Raw genomic sequence first — 22,305 nt, 5'->3', positions numbered from 1 at the left:
TCGCTCCTTTTCTAGTTTTTCTAAAAAATTTTCACTTTGCTCACTGACAGGCTTTGTAAAGTGGAAAGCTGGGCTGTTTGGTAACGCATTTCTCTGTCAGTAGCTCAAATTTAAAAAAAGATATTTGTTTTTAAATTTGCAGGTTTTTAATAAAAGTCTCCGTCCACGGTTCGAGGTGGAAAAAAGGGGGGTAGTTTGTCTGTCTCGAAGACAGGAAGAGAGCTGCTACCTCCTACACTACATCCGGTGTCAACAAATCCAAAATGAATGACAATGAGCTCATCCCCTTTAAAGCTTTTCTGTGTGGGTAAAGTCTGATTTAGGTCATATCGCTGAGCTGAGGAGCTTCCCTAAAACCAAAGTATACATTTATTATCCTAAAGTCTGGGAAAACTGTGTTTATAAAGGAAGTAAGATCTGCTGAATAGCAGAAAATATGATGAGGTGACAGCTTTACTCATTTTTCTACCATGACATTTATTTAAAAACAAAAACAAGCAAAGAACTTCAACAGCTGTTGTTCATAGACCCTTTTTAACCACTCACATGCCATGTCATTAGGTACGCTTGTTCAACCGCTTGTTACCACAGATGTCTGATCGGCCAATCACTCAGCAGCAGCTAGGTGGAGATAATATTGAGACAAATGGCTGAAGTTCAAACTGAGCATCAGAATGAGGAATGAGGAAGAAAGGGGATTTAGGGTGACAGTGAACATGGCATGGTTGTTGGTGCCAGGCTTGTCTGAGTATTTCACACACCGCTGATCTACTGTATATTTGCACACAACCATCTCTAGTGTTTACAGAGAACCGCCTAAAAAGGGAAAATATCCAGCGAGTGGCAGTTCTGTGTGCAAAAATGCCTTGTTGATGCCGACAGTAACCCAAATAACATCTCGTTACAACCAAGTTTGCAGAAAAGCATCTTTGGATGCACAGCAGTCTGGTAGCAGACTACAGCAGCAGAAGACCGCAGCGGGTGTCGTTCTTGTCAGCTAAAAGCAGGAAACTGAGGCTACAGTTCAAAACTGGAGGAGAGAAGATTGAAAAACATTACCTGCACTGATTAGTCTCAAATTCTCATAGGTTTATGTTTTGCCTTTATTCTGTCACCCCTCTGTTATTTGCTGAGTGACAGCTAACAGCTTACTGTACAGCCTCATACATTTCTCTTGCTCTCATGATTTACCTCACAGAATCACTGTTTCACACGTCTTTGAGTTACCACCAACCATAACCTCCATTGTGTGACATAATGAGCTCTGTATACACTAGAACCCCCATATGATGTGTGTTAAGCAGTTTCTGTGGAAGATACTTGTGCATCAACAATCAACTGCCCTTCCAAGTCATTTTTTCTTCTTTACATCTTGATAAAGAATCAGAAACAACTGAGCATGCTCACTAGATGCTTCCACCCCACAGATGCAACTACATGACTGTATGAAAATCAATGCCTTCCTGCAACACGAAGTGCATGTACACGTGTTGCGTTTATCTCTAGTTTATCTCCTGCATGACACGTCACTGAGGAAGACAAACACTTGTTATCAGTGGTTATATCGTGTCTGTTCAGAGAATAGTGGTTTATGTTGGTAAGCATCATTTTTGTTTTAGACGTGCTGCAACATTTACCACGTGTTGTGTCATTCTTATGTAGGTTTGATAGCCAGCCAAACACAGCACAGCAGTGCAAATCCTCCTTGTCAGGCCTGCAGACCTGATTAAAATGTTTCCAAAATCTTGAGTTGTAATCTGAAAATTCTGACTCACGAACTTAAACGTCTGAGAAAAAGCTCAATATTAAGAAAATAACTTGAAGTTTAAAGATTATAACCCATTGGTTTTGCAGAAAATTCTAGATTTTTATTTCTGTCCACCTATGACACCTCATGTTGCCCTCCTCAGGTGAGACATCCCCCTTCATGTCCCCAATAAATCAAATCAAATCAAAATCAAATCACTTTTATTGTCACATCACATGTGCAGGTACATTGATACAGCACATGTGAGTGAAATTCTTGTGTGCGAGCTTCACAAGCAACAGAGTTGTGCAAAATACAATAATGTAAACAAGCAAAATACAAGAATGGCTAAATCTGAAACTAATAAATATATGTACAATATATAATAGTATATGCATTTCTGGATGTGTATACTAAATATTTTTCTACGTGTGTGTGTGTGTGTGTGTATATACATGTTTTACAAATTAAATAGAGTAAACAATAAATAAAATATATAAAAATATACAGAGTTGAGACATGTGCAAAACAGTGGCATTACTGTACAGTATGGAGTGCATAATGTTGAAGTTCCAGTAGTGAAGCTGAGGTGTCTATGAAGTGTTCAGCAGTCTGATGGCCTGATGGAAGAAGCTGTCTCTCAGTCTGCTGGTACGGGACCGGATGCTGCAGATCCTCCTTTCTGATGGAAGCAGTCTGAACAGTTTATGGCTGGGGTGACTGGAGTCCTTGATGATCCTCCCCGCTTTCCTCAGGCAGCGCTTCCTGTAGATGTCTTGGAGGGAGGGAAGCTCACCTCCAATTATCCGTTCAGAGCACCGCACTACTCGCTGGAGAACTTTGCAGTTGTAGGCGGTGCTGTTGCCATACCAGGTGGTGATGCATCCAGTGAGGATGCTCTCAATGGCACAGTGATAGAAGGTCCTGAGGATGCGGGGGCTCATGCCGAATCTTTTCAGTCTCCTGAGAAAGAAGAGGCGCTGCTGCGCCTTCTTCACTGTTTTGTTTGTGTGTACTGACCACGTAAGATCCTCAGCCAGGTGTACGCCAAGGAACCGGAAGCTGCTCACTCTCTCCACAGCAGCGCCGCTGATGGTGATGGGGGTGTGTACTTCTCTGCACCTCCGGAAGTCCACTATCAACTCCTTTGTCTTTGCGACGTTGAGGGTGAGATGGTTGTCTTGACACCAGTGGGTCAGGGTGCTGACCTCCTCCCTGTAAGCTGTCTCATCACCATTGGTGATAAGACCCAATAAACATTTGCAGCTGTGCAAACAGAGAGGTGCTCTTTCTGCACACCTGCATGCTCAGTACCTGGCTAACACAAAAAGCCTTGAAAAAATGAAAGGTGACAAACAAGGTGATGGTTTTTGATAGTGAGGAACATTCAGTGGATTCTTTTTCACTGAGGCAGTCTTTGTTTTTCAAGAGCAAAGCCTGTTTGAACACTTTTACGTGCAGCTAGTTTCTTGAAGGGCTGGCTGTACCCAGCGTGATCGTACACTTTATGAAGGTCAGTTTGAAAAAGCAACCCAAAGATGATCACAGTAGCTGAACTAACAGTTAGAACTTTAACCTGAATAGTTTGCTTGTTTTTTTCTGCTAGATCAGGTTTGTCAGACATAACCCCCGTGGGCCAGAACTGGCTGGACGAAGACTCCAATCCTCCAATCCAGTCATGCTACACCAAAGCAATTAGCTAATAGATAAACAATTAAAGGACAGAAAAAGGCACTGTTTTTTTTTTTTTTTTACAATCTGCTATAGAAATTTCAGTCTTTTTTGGCAATGGGTCTAAACATAAATCATGTCACTATAGATTAATTTTGCTTTATGTCCCTGTATGTCATTGTGATTCAGCATGGCCTTCATTCAACCTGAGTTTGACGTTCCTGCTCTACAGGACAAGAATGCTCAGCACACACGCCCTGATTCTTTAGCATATGATTGCAGAGCAAATTATCAGTCTTGCTTTCAGGCTTGCATCGAATGACAACATGTCAGGTGTGTGTTCAGACACACCTGTAATAAAAAAGCAAGACACAGGAATGTCTGAACTGGGGCGGTGTTGTCATTATTTTAATCATCTGGAAACAAAGCCTGTTGATGCGAACCTATAAACTGTTGTCATTACATAATGACGTGTTTGGCTTTTAATGCCAGTGTTTTTAATTGATCATGTTACAAAGTTAGGGCTAGTTAACCTGCATCTATAATGTTTAACCAACCTTTAATGAAATTACCCTAAGAAAAAAAAAAGATCAACACAGGACGCTATCTTTTCTTACCTGTTTTATTTTTAAATGTATTTTATCTGTATTTATTGGTGGGTATTTATTCATTTTAATTTCAGGATTATCTTTACTTCCTGGTCTTTATTTGTCTCATTTGTGTTTTAGCCCTGATTCATCCACATAAAGAAGCTCAGGCCAAGACAAAAGCGTGTGATGCCTGTTTTGTCAGTCCTCCATACTTGCGGTGTTGTGATTTTGTAAAACCCTCCCATTTACTATAACTCAGCTGACATTACTGACACACTGAGTTGAGCACCATCTGCTGGCCAAATTAAAAAAAAAATCTTACAGAATGATTATTACTCTCACAGCAACAAAAAAGTCTTTTGTAACTTTTCACCTGATTATTTCTCCTCTTCCCTTTTTTTGGTGATAAATAACACTTAAAGATTTAAATCTGTGAAATAAAACTAGGGTTAAAAAAAACAAACAAAAAAAACGAGCAGGACAGAAGCAGAAGTTAAAAAAAAAAGACATTTATTGGTCGGAGCTGAACTTTCGCTTCTGCTTCCACCAGGTCCAGCCTCTAGTAGCGAGTAGAAAGTCACTGAATAAGCACAAGGGTTTTCACACTTACTCGGTATGATTGAATGATGACAGAGAGGAGCGAATAACTAAGGGTGAGTAATTCCCCATGTTTTGAAAAATCCACTAGATTCTCTTACTAGTGTTTATGTGAGTGTCTTGCAATGAGTTCGTAATGGTTTCAAACTTTAATGTAGTGTCAGTCTGGTTCAAAGAAGACACAACATTAGGCATCCTTTAAATTAGTATAAATCGCAGTTTAGGGGAACAACCGAAGCTACTAAAGTCTCTAATACTTCACAGTGTTCACTAAAACAAAGTCTACAGAGGTAGCTTTCACAGCAGGGCTGTTGTGTTTCTGCATTGTTGACACATTTCTTTTATTTTGCCGACTTTCTGGAATTTTTGTAGCGTGTCAAGGCCCCTGAAAAACAAAGAGTGTGGTTTCCTGTGTATATGTTGAGGTGTGTGTTGAAAAGCTAGTTCTCTGAATTTTACCTTTTAAAATGGACATTACCAGAGGCACTTTAGTTCCTCCTAACATACGGTTCAACTTCCTCAATGACTGAAGCAATAAAGAAAATCAGTATTTATGACGCTGCTGGCAGCAAATTGAACAGATGACCACATAACAAGGTAACACCTGACAGAAGTAAACATTTTTCAAAGGGGAACACATTCAAACTCCATGACGTGAAAGTCTTTAGCTAACACTTCTGCTCTTTGGGTACCAATTTTGGCATTTCAAGCCAAATAAACCCAGAAAAGTATTTATTTTACCTACTTCTTATTTGTATATGGGTAGGCATGTTGAATGAAGCAGTGCCACACTGAATGCCATTCACACACACGTTCACACACTGGTGGAGGCAAGCTACAGTTGTATAATAACAAAATAAATTTCCCTGCTGTCTTCATTTATATAATATTCTAGTGAAATATGGCACTGCACAGCTCTCCCACTCACGCGGAGATTGGAGACTCTGATCTGGATGACTGGGAAGTAAAAGGCTCTGGAGGTTTCGGACAAGTCTACAAGGCCAGACATCAAATGTGGTGCTGCGATGTGGCCGTTAAACTGCTCCACGATGACGATGGGTAAGTGGTTACCCAAACTGTTTTTAGATAATAACAAGAGTTGGATTTTACTGACGGGGGAATCCGACACACACAGGACCAGTTCATCCTTGCTGCGTGAAGTCAGAATGATGTGTAAAGGAAGCAGCCCATACGTCATTCCAGTCCTTGGGGTCTTTAAAGGTCATAGTCCCTCTTTTGGACCAGTAAAGCTTGGGCTGGTCATGGAGTTCATGGAGAGAGGATCACTTGCCAACCTGCAGGTAAACAACATACCTGATCCACTTAGATGAAGGCCAAAAGGCTTGACGAACTATAGTGTCTCAAAATTTATTGGATAGATTGGCCAAAAATTTCCTAAACGAGCCCTTCTAAAATGCTGTACTGTTTTTTTCAACATGTAAACTACCTCTACTTGGGTCAGGGAAATTTCATGTTTTAAGTTAAGGGCTTGTTTGGTTGAGCTTAGATATAAATTGTTTTTTTCAGTGTACAAGAATCATTGCCATCATGGTAACAAGTCATGTGCTTAAAGCTAGGAACCACTCATAAGAAGAAATCAATGTTAGTTAATAGTAAATAAATCTTGGTTTGATATTGTTTAGGTTCAGCTGAACAATACAACTCCCAATAATGATTATGGCAGTGTGGGTTATTTCATTACAAAAAGTCCATTACTGTCTTTTATCCATATGGACAGGATAGTAGACAAGGGGACTTTGTAGCTAACCCTAGCACTCGCTAATTATGCATACTGTAACTTCAAGTCTTAAAAGTAGAGCATTATAACATGGAAGTCTATTGGGATTCACCTTTAGGGAAATCCACACATATTTGTGACTCAGTTTACGGTCAGTAGTTCAGACTTTATCAGTATGTCTGGTTACAAAATAATTAGCTTTACCTTAGCTGATGCTAACATGCTAAATTATCATGTCAGTTGCAATCATATAGACATTGTGTCTTTAAGCTCAACCTCAAAGAGCCTTTAGGGTGGCTCTAGACTAATATTGATTGTTCTCTTTCTTGAAATTGTTATAAGGATTAAAGGTTAGGCCGGTTTTCATTTGTAACATCTTTAAACAACAAAGCAGCTGAACTGGAAGAGTCCAGTTACAAATACCTGGGTTTAAATTGAGAAATTATGTATGAGTAGGAGATTATACTGAGCTAGATGAGAAAAATGTAAGACAAGAGATTGTCAAAGTGTAAAGCCAAAATGATCTGCCCTTACTCTAACAGAGAACTTTACAAGGACCCCCGCCCTGGCCACTGGCCTTCAGACTGACCCACCAGGTGGCCCTAGGTATAAACTTCCTCCACAATCTCTCTCCTGCTCTGCTGCACCTGGACCTAAAGCCGAGCAACGTGCTGCTGGACTCCTTTCTGAATGCCAAGGTGATTGTTTAGACTTTAAAATGGTGCTCTGCTGATTTAGAAGTAATTATTTTCTATAAATTTTGGAAGGAAAAATACAAACAGCTGCGTTTTCTTCTTCACATTGAAAACTCAAACCTTTGAATCACCAGCAGAGGTCTTATATTAGGGTGACCATATTTTGATTTCCAAAAAAGGGGACACTTGGCCCAGTCATAAAGAAATTTAATAATACTATTTGCTTAAAGAAAATTGTATTTTCTCTAATGCTTTCCATCTGACTTTGAGCCCCACTCTTTAGCCTAACCACAATGACATCATGGTGTTTACCACAAAAGGCTTTGCACAACTGTAAACAGACTTTAATGCGTAAAACTGGTGGAGTTTCCTCTTGGAAGAGTCCCAAACCTCATCCAACTGTATTTACTGTGACTGAATCAGAGACGTTATGAGAAACAGGACTTCCAAAGTATCTTGAGTAAAGATGTTGGCAGGATTGTTCGCGATGGAGAGCATCCACCCAGACAACTGAATACTTGTCAATCACAAGCCGTTAGCCAACAATTCTTTATTTGATAAATCTCCTTTGGTACCAACCAAGTTGACCTTGTGTTCATCTGTTGATGATTAAATTTAGGTCCTTTTCAAGCTTTGAAGAGACAAAGCATGAAATGGACACGTTTATTACATGTTTGAGTGTTTTATTGGTGACTCTACAAATACAATAATGATAGCCAGAGTCTAGACTACCTCTTACCCTGTGACAGCGGCAATAGGTCCAACTTTCTCAACGAAGCTAAATTTTGATGATTTTGGTGAATAGATGGGTTTATTTTTTAATATGTTAGCAGATATTAGATTGATTTGAATAAAGGGTTTTAAATCCATTTCTTACTATTGTTAGCTTAATATTGAGACCACTTGACTACTTTATTATGAAGCACACCTGTAATAATTGGGTTATTAAAAGGTTTTTGGTGAATAAAAATGGTTTAAAATTAGCTTACATATGATTTTATTACTACTATTATTTTTTCTAATTAATAATATCCTCTAAAACTCTTAATACATCTAAAGACATTTAAAAACATTTGTTCTGTGATGTGTTTATAAAATTAAAATGTAAGATTTTCAGAAAGTTGGCCAATATAATTAATTTTGGGGGGTTTTTACAAAGTAGTTTTACTTCAGCATTTCACATGGATTTTTTGCTTTGTCATTTCAGGGGTTACTCAAGTGCAACTTACATACTCCACAAGTCATGAATGTAATTTTAAATAATTATCCATGACTGTTTTCATGGATAACATCAAAGACCGGAAAGATTGCAGTAAAATGAGATAGATAACAGTTTGAGCAGTTTCTTTTAAGGTGTCTTTAATAAAGCAGTAATATTTTTAATACAATGCACTGTAGGTTTGTGTAAAATACAGTATTTTTGTCCAAACAAACTGCCTGATTGTCTTCTCCTTCCCTCTGTTTCCGTCTAGCTTACAGATTTCGGCCTTGCCAAGTTTTCCCAAAGTGTCACACGGAAATCTAAGAAGTACAGCGACGAAGAAGAAGGGGGAACTATCAGCTACATGCCCCCAGAGGCATTTAGCATCTCATACAACCCAACTCGGGCATCTGATATCTACAGGTAAAAGAGTCAATTTTTCCTTTGATATTTAGGAATTAGTACCAATGCCAAATTTCACCTTCACACTCATCTTAAAACATTAGATGGTGAACTTTGCATTCTAATCCACAGCCATTAACCACAGGCTCATTGCTGGTGGGTAAATAAAAATACGAGTGGTAACACACGAGGTTAACAGGTTCCAGGGAACTTGGCTGAGGAATAATGTATCGTAATTGTAATCATGTGACTTCCTCATTTGACGAACTGCAGCCAGTTGCTTAACTCCTCCCTCTGTAATCTGGTCGTGTTGTTGTTACTGAAGTCATGGAGCAGACTGACAAACTGATAGCCAAACTCGACAATGACTGCAGATATACATTATTATAATTGCTGTGTTTGATTTTCTCCATCTCTCTTTCAGCTATGGTATACTGTTGTGGTCCATTGTCACAGGAAAAGAACCATATCCACGTAGGTAGCTTCCATAATCTTCCCCCTCCTTGGCTCAAAAACAGCTTCTATCCTTATTTGACTCTGAGCTTCACATGATTGAATGCATATTGACAGAGCCCCCTTTATAGCCAGTGTTTTTGATTCTAACTGGCAGCAAACTGAAGCCACATAGTGGAAATTCACCATGTGTAACCAGAAGATAGAATAACTAAACTAAAGACTCCACTGACTGTTTTTAGACAATGAACCAACAGTTAAACAGAAAGTTTGACGGTCTGTGATCAGCATAGAGTCTTAGGCTACGTTCACAATGCAGGCGAAAGCGCATCAAATCGACTTTTTTGACCCTATGCGACACATATCCGATCATGGTATGACAGTTTGAACAGAACAAATCTGATATTTTCAAATCCGACCTGGGTCACTTTCGTATGTGGTACTGAATCCGATACATATCTGATGTTTTAGAAAGCGACTGCTGTTTGAATGGTCATCATCATCAAACAGACAAAAAAAAATCGGATTTGATCAAAAAATAGGAATTGAGCATTAAGACTTGCAGTGTGAACGTAGCATAACAGATGGCAGTTACTCCCAGTCTAAAAAGTGAAGCCCAGTTGGCCATCATAGAACCACTGGTTGCTAGGGAAAAATGTGTATTTCGCAAAATTGGTGGATCCTGAATGTTTCTGTTAGTGAGTGAAATCAGTTGCAAAGAAAGTTCAGCTGTGATTGCCTTGATTGCTGGCAGATTGCAATAATTTCCTTTAGTTTTTCATGTTAAATTTTTTGTTCAGGAATTTTTAGTAAAACTTGTGTCTCAGCTCTGTATCACAACATCATAACAAGTATGTCTGTGCAGGTTCTCAGTCATCCAGATCATCATAGTCTAAAACATGCAGCTTTTACTTTGTAAGCAAACCTTCTCCAATCTCGCTTTGTGTCGCACTTCAGTTACAGCTCCGAGAGCAGCGGGACAGTGTTTGTAGATAAATCTGTCGCTTCCATTCAAACTATGCAGCAATATTCTTCTTCTTAAGTGATTTGTAGGATGGCATTGGCAGTCGTGGTCCTCCAAGATACCCTCTCTCACATAGAGTGCAGCATCTCATTTGGTGTTTTCGTCACCAAATGTCACCTTAATCTCACACCTCTACGTGGCTCACTGTTAACAGTACATGGTTAGCAATCACATGTCTGCAAAACTGAAGTGAAGTCATGCTTTTTGCCACTCAATAAGCTTAAGTGCTAACACTTATGTTATAGCATAAGTGTTATGCTACCCTGGAAGAGGGCAGAGAGTGTCCCATAATAGTAAGGTAAATTTAGCAAACCAAAAAACACTTTACTTTTAGTCCTTTGTTCATATGAAGCTATTTGTTAGAGAAAATTTAAACACATCACTTCAAAATAATCATCAGTGCAGAAACGTAAAATGTTGATGCTCTCCTGACGCACACATCCCTCTGATGCAGATGCATTGTCCAGCATAGTTCGTCTCCGCATCCCGCAGGGAGACCGTCCATCGCTGGACGAGATCCGTTGTTTGGCTGCAGGGCGTGCCGGGTTAGCAAGACTAATGGAGCTCATGCAGAAATGCTGGGAGGCTAAACCTGCTCAAAGACCCACTTCTCATGGTAAGAAAACTGGGTGGGATGGTTGTCTTAGAGCCTGAGGTGGGTCTCTACTGACTCTGCAAAGGCTTAAATCTGAAGGTCCTTTTGTCATCATGGTCCCTCAGATTTTTAATGATGTGCCTGAGGAGATGAGGCTTGCAGAATCAGTGAAACAGTTTTATAAACTTCCTTTTATGTCATGCGGTCTTTCTGTTCACCCTTTTTATTGCTTTTTAAATTTCTTATGTGTATTATCTGTTTTTATGCTATTTTATACTTAATGCAGTAAAGTAGTTTTTGAACCACAGAGGTTGAACATTAGCATTATTCTTAAAGCATCTAGCATAGCTGGAGACTCTTGTTATTGATTAGAACAGGACTAAGCAAAGAAATGGAGATTTTATTTCTATAACACATTTTAAACCAAAGTGCTTTACATGCACACAAAACCCAGCTTCCTTAAGAAGCTCAAATTTGGGTAAATTTGATTATAAATTTGTGAATTCAGTTCATTATTTGGCTAATAAATAACAGCATAACTTTTAGTTTTAAACGGGTGGACTAATAAATTTGTTAAGGACAGTATTTACTTTATATTTCACATTTTTAATTGCTGAAGAAATCTTTCAAACCAGGTTATCTAAACTCTAAAGAAAACCAGAGCAGCTTGGCTGGCCCTAATGTTTTGTCTTCACACCCTCTGCAGTGTGCACAATTGTGACAGAAGAGCTGTATAAGATGCACAAACGTGCAATTATTGACGCCGTTCATGGAGTGCTGAAGAAACTGGTGAGGGAAAAACCTCTTGTTTTCATAGACATAAGTAATTTTGTTACTATGTGAAACTTTGACATGACGCAGCATATTTTTTTGTTTTTTCTTAACCTCCTAGGACCTGGCGTCCACATATGTGGACATCACATTTTGGGTTATTTAGACCAAAATACTCAATTTTGCTCTAGAAGGGCCTGATATCCACTGATGAGGACGTTATACTGCTACTGTTCTATCAACATTTTAAACAAATATCCTCATATGTGGCTCTGATTTTTCATAAAAACAAAAATAAGGTTAAAAAAAAATCTGGTAATTCTTTGTTTTTACATTCATTGGGCCCCAATATGCCCAAATATCAAAGAGAAATTAAAAATGCATGCCGTGGAAGAGTTCGGGTCTTAGGAGGTTAATTTACGTCACGGACTGATTTTTTGTTTCTTTTCCTCTTTCCAGGACCAAACGGAAACAGAGGAAATGACTGAGCAGTTTGAGAGGTTTTCTATTGCTCAGTCTGCAGGTCTGTTTTACCATAATCAGCGTATATTAGATTCTGTGATATTGTTTTGTATGTTTCGCACCATGTTTAACACCACACATTTAAAGCGTACTTGTGAATACATTACAACTTGGTTATTTAATAGGTGTCACAGCAAGAAGAGCAATACGCCCTGGTTCAGATATTTATACCAATATCTGAAGCCAATAAGCATATTTTTGATTGAGTGCATTAAAGAAAAAGTCTACAATATTTGAAAATGCACTCATTACATTTTTTCTTGTCTGTTGCTATGTCAGATTAGAGACTCAAGTCAATGCAAAGATAAGCTAATTTCTCACTTAGTGTCTAAAACATGATTTTTTCTAAAGCTTCCACTTAAAGTTTCTACGGAGCCCCACAGGGGACATGGGAGAAAAAAAATTAAGACGGACTTTTGCGAGATCTCGCAAAACTAACTCGGGATCTCGCAAAAGTTTTGCGAGATCTTGCAAAACAAACTCGGGATCTCGCAAAACCTTTGCGAGATCTCGCAAAAGCTGAATTCCAACAATGGCGGCAGCTACTTAGTTGTAATATTATTCTTTCTGGGTCACAAAATAAACTTTTAAGATGTTTTGAGGCGTGAATGTAGTTGTGTAAACGTCAGATATCTGCTTGGTTTACAAGACATCGCATATTTGCAAAAGTGCTCCGACGTTTTCGGAGATCTGACACCCACCATCTCGAAGCTAACGGGAGGTCGAGACGTACTACAGCTGGGAGGAACACCGCTTTCCCGGCACATCGTGCCTCGACCTCCCGGTCGGCTTCGAGCTGGCGGCTAAAACTTTTGCGAGAGCTCACAAATTTTGCGAGATCCCGAGTTTATTTTGCGAGATCTTGCAAAACATTTGTGAGATCCCGACTTAGTTTTGCGAGATCTCGCAAAACTAAGTCGGGATCTCGCAAAACTTTTGCGAGATCTTGCAAAAGTCCGTCTTAATTTTTTTTCTTCCATGTCCCCTGCGGGGCTCCGTAAGTTTCTGTGTGAAACAGAGCAAAAAAACAAAACAAAAAACCAACAGATTTGTCAAAACCAAACTTCGCTACAGCTTTCATGTTCTTCTAATTGTCATCAACATGTAGCAGTGTGAACTCTATTTGTCTTTCCGGCTAGAAAATGAACTGATGCTACAGAACTACAAAAGAAAACTACAATAAAAGCTTGTTTTATCTATATAATAACAATAATAACAATAGCAGTATATTTTTTGCAGTGAGCACCATAGTGAAACCTGCAAACATTTGTGAAGATGTCCCTACAGGGCGCCCGCCCATTCAGGTGAGCAGAGAGAGCCACGTTTGCTTCAGTTCAACGCTGACAAATTATATATAGTTGTCAGAAAGGATTAGCTCCAAACACCATGTAGGTTTGAAATTATAAACCAACCATCAGTGTTGTAGTCAGAATGAGCTGAGTGGCAAAAAACAACATTCAAATACTCAAAATGTGCTCTATGCCATTTCTTTCCCTTTTGTCATGAATTGGCCAATACAGTATTGTTTCAACACTGCGCTTCTTCAGTCACGGGGAAATACTGTGTGCATCACTTCCTACTGCACTAGGGGAATTTTCAAAGAGGAATCCTGAACACAGCAAATGTAAAATAAGCACGACAACCTAAGCATTACATGTACAAGTCATGGAAACCCATGCATGGGGCTCCTTGTGCACAGGTTTTGTGCTGACGGTAATGCCAGAGGAGGTTTGCAACTTTTAGACTCAGTGACCCCGCTCTGTAACGCTACGTGGTCTGAGGTACTCTGGTTCTTAAACACAGGGGATTGTTGACTAACTGGGAGGCAAGAAACTTCATAACCTGACTTGTTGCAACGATGGCGTCCTGTTAACAGCACCACACTGTAATTCAGTGAGGTCTTCAGAATGATCCACTCTTTCACATATGTTTGTAAAGGCAGACTTTATGGCCAGAGGCAGGACTTTATATACCTGCGCACATGAGACTGAAAGCACCTGAATTCAAAGATTAAGAGGTGAAGACCGATACTGTTGTCCACTATATTTAATTTTAAAATTAAGGACATGTGTGTTCTGTCCTGTCTTCCTCCCTTCACCCACAACCGGTCGCAGCAGATGGCCGCATGGTCCATGCACCTGGTTCTGCCCGAGGTTTCTTCCTGTTAAAAGGGAGTTTTTCCTTTCCACTGTCACCATGTGCTTGGTTGTAAGGAGTTGTCTGATGGCTGGGTTTTTCTTTGGATTATTTTAGGGTTTTTTCCTTACAACAGGGGTGTCGAACTCCAGGCCTTGAGGGCCGGTGTCCTGCAGGTTTTAGATCTCACCCAGGGTCAACACACCTGAATCAAATTATTAGTTCATTACCAGGCCTCTGGAGAACTTCAAGACATGTCGAGGAGGTAATTTAGCCATTTAAATCAGCTGTGATGGATCAAGGACACATCTAAAACCTGCCAGACAGCGGCCCTTGAGGCCTGGAGTTCCCACACCCCCTGGTTTAAGAAGCCATCAACCTGGAAAAATCCCTTAGTGACTATGGTTGCTCCCCTCCCCATAACAGACTGATAGACTTTCACTTCAGGTTACATTTTTATTAGAATCATAAAGCATACTTTTCTTGAAGGACTAACTAATGATTAATATCTAGAACTGCTGGTCTAGTGGTTTTTTACATTAAGGTTCACATTGGGCCATCACTGAACAAAAAAAAAAAAATCAAAAATACCCCTTCAACATATTGTAATTCAAGTGGTCTGAATGGTAACTAGACTTCTGCAATACATTGTGGTTTAAATTTCATAATAGAAAATAGTCCATATAGGAAGTAAGACCAAGTGGTGCAATCATCTAAGTAGAGGACTTTCATATGGGGGGGATGGAAATGGACTCTTACGTTAAGCCAAAATGTAATGCTGACTATGAATCACATACATGTAATCATAGTTGTGTAATGAGAGGGGCGTAGATGTAGATCTGTCTACCACACATTTAATTATATTGTTTCACTTAAAAAAAACAAGAAAAAACTAAAGTTTAAAACATTACAGTAAGTGTAGATGCTTTCCAAGATGTGGATTTTATAGATTTACTCATAAAAGAAATACGTTAATCTTGTTTGTACATTTTTAGCATATCTTGTGAAAGAACGACAATCGTGAGAGACTTTTAGTGGAAAGCATGTGTGTTTTTAGTACCATTATTAGTATCAGTGTTACTTATCTTGAGCCCTAATCCAAGGGAAGTTACACTGCGGTAAAGCTCATCAGCCACTGTCGTCACAGTTTTACACACTGTCACTACACCAAAGCCACAGGAAGCATCTAAATAATTTTCACTACACTCGGATCCCATTGAGACCCTGTAAGAACTGTGAGAAAATGAGGCCGGTAAAGATTGTTTATCCTCACTTTATTCCACATTCTTCATCTTTGCTGTAACTTGCAACAGAGCAATTCTTTTATTTCCTTTTCTTACAGGAAGTGGCTGGCAGTTGGCCTGCAAATCAAAGAGACAACACTAGAGTCAAAGGTAAGAAGGAAGTTGTTGCTGAAGCAGAACAGAAACGGTTGACTGAAGGGGGAACCGTTTGTTGTAGTCAAATAAAGTGCCTGTTGTGGCTTCATGTCTGAAGATAAATGTGTTGCCTTCCAGAATCACCTTCACATCGAACTGCCAATGTGTCTCAGGTGGACCAACCCCACTCAGCAGGCTATAAAATGAAACCATCCTCTGTTCAGCCCATTCAGTCGCAGCCCCCGTCAGCTCCATCGAGGAAGCCGCAAAATAGATCATCGAAAAACATTTGCCCACCTTTTAAGCAAAACCATTTCTCTCAGTACCAGGTGTGTGTGTTCGTTGTTTTTCACCGACTTAAAGACTTTTTCCACAATGAGCAGGTCTAATGTTTTTCAATTAAAAGAGCTTGAATATACTAATTAACTTCATTATTATTATTATTATTATTAACCTTTATTTAACCAGGAAAAGTCCCATTGAGATTAAAAACCTCTTTTGCAAGGGAGTCCTGGCCAAGAGGCGACAACACGTTGAAATTACAAAGTTACATACATATTATAAATAACAATTACATTTTAAAAACATTTTTCTCTGGCTCTCTCAATCTGGACTTAAAAGCATTTAATGAAATAAGATCTGCTATCTTCCAGTCTTTTTGCATCATGTTCCATGTGAAAGGGGCAGCATAAGTAAAAGCCCTCTTTCCCAGTTCAGTTCTGGCAAATGGAACATTGAGCAATAAAAGATCGCTTGAACGCAGGCTGTAAGAAACAGTACTTCTCCGTGTGAGCAGATCGCAAATGTAGGTGGGCATTTGTCCAAGCAGGGCCTTATAAATAAAGATGCACCAGTGAGCAAACCTCCTGGAGGACAATGAAGGCCATCCCACTCGAGCGTACAGATCACAACAATGGGTCAAGGCCCTACAGTTTGTAATAAACCGTAAGGAGGCATGATAAACTGAGTCAATCTTATGAAGACACTGGGCGGAAGCATTCATGTACAGCAGATCACCATAATCTAAAACAGATAAAAATGTAGCATTTACAAGACGCTTTTTTGTCTCAAAAGAAAAGCAAAATTTGTTTCGAAAGAAAAATCCCAATTTTAGTTTGAGTTTTTTCACAAGATTGTCTATGTGAGGTTTAAAGGTCAAAGAATCATCAATTAAAAAGCCAAGATATTTATACGTATGCACCACTTCTATGAGGTTTCCCTCAAGAGTGGACACCAAGGGGACAGTTTGAGGAAATCTCTTCATGTTTGAAAACAACATTAGCTTTGTCTTTTCAGCATTGAGAACCAATTTCAGCTCCAGAAGTGTGTGCTGAACCACGTCAAAAGCTTTCTGCAACGATTCTATTGCCTTTTCAAAGTTTGAGCCAAAGGAATAAATAACTGTGTCATCAGCATAAAAATGCATACTAGCATTGGACACATTTTGTCCCAAATCATTTATATACATGATGAACAGCAGAGGTCCTAAAATTGAACCCTGTGGCACCCCAGTGTGAATATTCAAAAGTTCTGAGCACAGATTTTCACATTTAATGCATTGAGTCCTGTCACTCAAATAATTAGTAAACCAGGAGACAACATGTCTAGACAGCCCCAAAGAAAGAAGCCTATGCTTTAAAATGGCGTGATCCACAGTGTCGAAAGCTTTTGACAGGTCAATAAAGAGAGAAGCACAGTGCTGTTTTTTATCAAGAGCAACAAGTATGTCATTTATCACTTTTGTGGCAGCCGTGACAGCACTATGCTGTTTTCTGAACCCAGATTGTAGTTTTGAAAGAACTTCATTAGAGTACAAGAACTCTTTTAATTGCTCACTGACGAGAGACTCAAGGACTTTTGCCAAAACACACAAGTTTGATATTGGCCTGTAATTAGTCAAAATGGCCGGGTCGCCTCCTTTTAATATTGGCGTAACAAAAGCAGACTTCCAAACAAGTGGAATTTCTTTATTTTGGATTGAAAGATTAAAGTTAACCTAATTCAAAACTTACCAGTTCACCAGCAGAGACGGGCAGTAACATGTTAAAAGAAGTATGTTACTGTAATCCAATTACTTTTTTCAAGTAACAAGTAAAGGGATTATTATTGCAAAAAAAGTAATTGAGTTACTGTTACTTTCCCATAAGCACGCTGTGTTAGTGCGTTACTAAAAATTCAATTGTATATGATGGATTATGCAGAAAAAAAGAATTGGACTGAAAGGACCATTGCTTTGTTACATATTCAAGTTTTGTATCATGTTTTTAAAAAGTAATGAAGTTACTAATTACTTGCAGAAACTAAGTAATTTGTAAAGTAACTGGATGACTTTCTTGGAGAATTAATCTGTAATTAGTAACTAATTACTATTTTCAAGTAACTTGACCAGCACTGGTCACCAGTGACCTGGCAAGGGTTATGTTCATGTCTACCCTTTTTTCCTATATGGTACACCCAGTCTGGAATCTCAGATGGCCAAATGCATGTATAATATGTGATTTAATGAATGTGTGTGAATGTTAGATAGTAAGGAAAAAAGCGGTTGTATGGATGGCTGTGAATGAGGCATGTTGTATAAAGCGCTTTGGGTCCTTCAGTACAGTAGAAAAACAATATATGAGAACTGGTCCACTTTCCATAACTATTTTATGAAGATCTGCTTGTTTAGCATGCAGCTACATAACCCAAATGTTTCTTGCATGTTGTGCCTCATAAATGTTAAAATGTGTCAAAATAAAAGCAATTCTAGTAAAAATATATGTAGGCAGTAGTTAAAAACCCGAAAAGAGCAAACTTCTCCAAAGCTCTGCTGACTCAGTAACTACAGAGCTCCAAACATCATCTGGCACTAATATCAGCACGAACATATACAACAGGAGCTTCATAGCATGTGTTTCCATGTCTGAGCAGGTCCTGTAGGTGGTATGTGAAGGTGTCCCATTACTTTTGTCCACAGAGGGCCAAAATCTTCAGTTAGATTTGAGCTTCAGTCATCAATTCTTGTGCTAAGAAATGTTTTGATTAAAAAAAAAGATTAAAAGGTTTACTGCATGATACACAATTTTTAGCCACGAGATGAAACATGGTACGCTCCATTCCAGCTTCATGTTCAAATTTTTACTTTAACTTTGTATCATTTACAGTTCACAGCGGTGTCTGTGGCTCAGGAGGTAGAGCAGGTCGTCTACCAATCGGACGGTTGGTGTTTTGATCTCAGGCTTCTGTTGGTTGCATGTAGAAGTATGTTTGAGCAAAATACTGACCCCCGATGTATCCACTGAACAATGAATGTATGAATATTAGGTTAAAAACACTTAGAACGTAGGAAAAAAGTGCGTGTGTGTAAATGACTGAATCAGGTTTGTAGTAAGAAAGTGCTTTGAGGGTTCAGTGGGGTTACTGTATTAGGGACATCGGCTCTCAGTGACATCATAGAGGTCCAAAAGTAGAAAAACTGAAAAACAAAAAGAGCTGTCTGAAGCTAAGAAAACCAAATGAAATGTTTCCAAAATAGTTCTTAGCAAAGACAAAAAAAGACTGAATTTTAAGTGCTGGAAAATGAATGTAAACATTTTTGTTCAATCTTACAGCGGCTCAAACTAACATGATTTTCTTTTATTCTGAACCGCTTTAAACAAATATTCTTCTTCTTTTCTCTGCAGCGTCAGTCCTCCAGCCCTGGTAATTTCTGCTATCCTGCCACACCTAGAATCAACATGCACTTCTGCAACGTAGTTGGATTACAACTTGGTGACAACAACACCATGCACATCTGCGCCACAGATCCTTTAGAGCGGAAGAGGCACCCAACAGCACCATCTGCCGTTAACGTCCCTCTGCCACACTTGAGAGGCTGGGGGAACAAGGCTGGAGGAGTTGGCTGAGTGTGTTGTCTAATCTTCCCTCTTTCTTTTTAACTTCTCAAATTTGAGATCATATTTAAGGGGTTTTTTTTGCATGTTTTTTTTTTTTTAATCTGTTGTAGTGGATTTTTATATCTGGACAGGTTTCTGAAAAAGCTTTTTGTTTTCTATTATTTTCTGTATTTATTCTGTTTATTTTGTTTGAAATGCTGAAACCAGTGAAAAAAACATCACACCTTTCTTTTGCACTGTCAGCAGTAGAATTATGGGCCAAGTCTGGTCATATGGTTGATGCTTTTTCACCTACTGTGGTCAACAAATATCCAAAGACACAGTGCCAGGAAATCATCTTAAGCCAGAAATTGCCTTAACGGCAGACTGACTGTTAATCACAACAAGTCAATATGTGTTATAAAACCAAACGTAGGATTTGCATTAATGCACAGGTCTTCGACTCCAGGCCTCAAGGGCCGGTGTCCTGCAGGTTTTAGATGTGTCCTTGATCCAACACAGCTGATTTAATTGGCTAAATTACCTCCTCATCATGTCTTGAAGTTCTCCAGAGGCCTCCAGAGGTAATCATTTGATTCAGGTGTGTTGACCCAGGGTGAGATCTGAAACCTGCAGGACACCAGCCCTTGAGGCCTGGAGTTTGACACCCCTGCAATAATCCATGGATACGGGTGGGACTTCTTTGGCTTGTCAAGGAGGTTAAAATTAAACACATGCCTTTCAGCATATACTGTTTGTATTACTGTATTTTTCGGACCATAAGGTGCACCGGATTATAAGGCACACTGTTGATGAATGGGTCTGTTTTCATACTAAGGTGCACCGGAATATAAGGCGCATTAGGCAAAACAAAATCAGATCAAACTTTACTCAACTCATTCTTCTTGTTTCCCCCACTTCCGTACCATTGATTCATTAATGTTGAATTCTGTTGCAGCTGCTCTATTCCCGTGTTTTTGCAGCATAATAATGACTAACTTCGTGTTGTGGATGTATTATGTCAGCTGTTCTCGTGACTGAAATTTGGTCCATTGACAGCATCAGGAACCCTCACATTAACTTTTATCGAGTGGAAAAAAGTTAGCGTTCACCCTCCAGCTTCATTGTGTTTATGCTATGCTAACATAGCTGCGTCGCTCGTAGCGCATCATTATATAGCTAGCCAAACTTCAGCAACCCTACAAACATCACTGCTGTTTAGTATACGGTATGTGCAAAAACCTGGTTTGTACTGTATTTGTATGTTTGCTTACACATGCTGTTTTGTTGGCGCATTAAGTGCAGCCGAGATGTTAAAAAATAAAGGAGCTGCATTAAAATTGGCCCATTATGGACTGTCCAACCTCCATATTTTAAGAGGGCAGCTTTGCAGCGTTCACAGTTGAAAATAATCTTTATTTATCTTAAACTGTGCCTTGGTGGAGACCGCCCATTTTAGCAAATCTCCCCTTAGCAAGGTTTGAATAGCAGGTGGGTCACATTGGGGATATCCACTCTCTTGTTAAATCAAAGAGTGATTTTTAAGTTGAAACTTTTCTCTCACAGTGATAAACTGCATGTACAGTGTCCTCATTATTTAATTTTTTCTATACACATGCTTTTCCTTCATTACATGATAATCAGTTAGATTAAAGTGTCACCTTAACTTAAATTTCAATCAAGAATTTGTTTTTGTTTCTTGCCCAAGAAACACATTTTTCATTGCGCAGAAGCATGATGTAGCTTCAATGAAGTGCTGGAACAATGCTGTGTGAAATATTTATTTGGTACGGTTGTGTTGTATGTGTACAATGTTCTCATATTAGGATGGTTTTTATCTGAACTTTACCACTTTTTGAAATCATCCTAATGTGTATCTGATTTATTTTAAATGATGGGTAGGTGATGTCCAGAAACTGGACTTTTTAAGAAACAGGACGCAAAAAACATTTCTTTTTTGCCTTCTATATGTTGTAATTTCAGATTTTTATCTCAAAACTTACAGTTAAATGTCTCAAATTTTCTACGTATTCAAAAGTTTGAATTTTGAGATAATAACTTGAAATGTTAAACCTTATGTTCAGCCTTAATTTTTTTTTCCTGTGAATTTTGTGAAAGAAAAAGGAAAAATTCTGATGTTGCTTTAAAGAAAAATCTGACAATTTAATAAAAAGTTCATTTATACTAAGAAGTTATTGGTGTTGTATTTCCTTTACATTTTTTATGTTTTGTTATCTGCTCTTTTCTTATTTCAGACACCAACATAAGCAAGTTCTTGAACGATGCAGGTAAGGTAATTTTTAAGCTATCAGTCAGAAAGTTGTTTAAGTATTTCATTTTTATATTGCTTTGAGTAATGTCTCTGCAGAGGATTTTTAGGTCCACCTTGAGAAAAATGAAAGTATTCCTCCAAAAGTTGATTCTGTTAAACCTGAGATGTTGAACATACTGAACAGAGACCAGAACTGCTACAGGGTCCAGTACAGTCATGTGGATGGCTTTGCAAAATGTGAAAGTTACAAAAGAAGGCACAGATTCGGGAGTTTTCACTATATTTTCATCTGAACTGCTAACTTAATCTTATCTATAAAAAAACATCTCCAACACCTTGTGTTAACTTTAACATTTATTATAGAATAAAATCAAGGCAATAAGCAGCTGGTTCTTTCTATGTGATTTTATATAAGCTGCACTGATAACAGTAGCTTTTCTTTACAATGTGGAAAACAGAAGCCCCAAAATTGCATTTATTTTTCTTAAGACACATCAGGTATGTCATTAGAATAATTTATTAAGCATTTTAAACAGTTAAAGAATCCACTAAGACTTTAATATGTGTTTATTTTAGGTTATTATTTATTTTGTTTTACCATGCTTAACAAATTCATTAGACCACTTGTCATAAAACAAGAACAGTGAAAACCTGTTTA

At 38.7% G+C, this 22,305-nt stretch overlaps 1 protein-coding gene across 2 annotated transcripts; it reads left to right on the top strand.

The window, feature by feature from the left end:
- Window positions 1-4,584: 4,584 nt before the first annotated feature.
- Window positions 4,585-22,190, top strand: ripk3 (receptor-interacting serine-threonine kinase 3). 2 transcript variants are annotated; one of them, XM_086277388.1, is made up of 14 exons: window positions 4,585-4,661; window positions 5,501-5,664; window positions 5,741-5,906; window positions 6,886-7,041; window positions 8,511-8,662; window positions 9,066-9,115; window positions 10,573-10,734; window positions 11,420-11,502; window positions 11,944-12,007; window positions 13,246-13,310; window positions 15,485-15,536; window positions 15,660-15,850; window positions 19,184-19,407; window positions 21,631-22,190. In XM_086277388.1, the coding sequence occupies exons 2-13, from the start codon at window positions 5,507-5,509 to the stop codon at window positions 19,403-19,405; spliced, it is 1,521 nt and encodes a 506-aa protein (XP_086133514.1). In that variant the 5' UTR covers window positions 4,585-4,661; window positions 5,501-5,506; the 3' UTR covers window positions 19,406-19,407; window positions 21,631-22,190. The 2 variants fall into 2 exon arrangements, with proteins under 2 accessions (XP_086133514.1, XP_086133506.1); XM_086277380.1 differs by lacking the exon at window positions 21,631-22,190 and having other exon boundaries at window positions 19,184-21,457.
- Window positions 22,191-22,305: the final 115 nt, after the last annotated feature.

Source organism: Aulonocara sp. 'chitande type north' Nkhata Bay, linkage group LG3, assembly GCF_057382095.1.
Source record: "Aulonocara sp. 'chitande type north' Nkhata Bay isolate Kocher_YH1m ecotype deep benthic linkage group LG3, A_spYH_male_GT1.1, whole genome shotgun sequence".
In the NCBI taxonomy this organism is placed as follows: domain Eukaryota; kingdom Metazoa; phylum Chordata; class Actinopteri; order Cichliformes; family Cichlidae; genus Aulonocara; species Aulonocara sp. 'chitande type north' Nkhata Bay.
The sequence above is the reverse complement of the archived record's forward strand: the minus strand, read 5'-3'. Positions and strand labels throughout refer to the sequence as shown.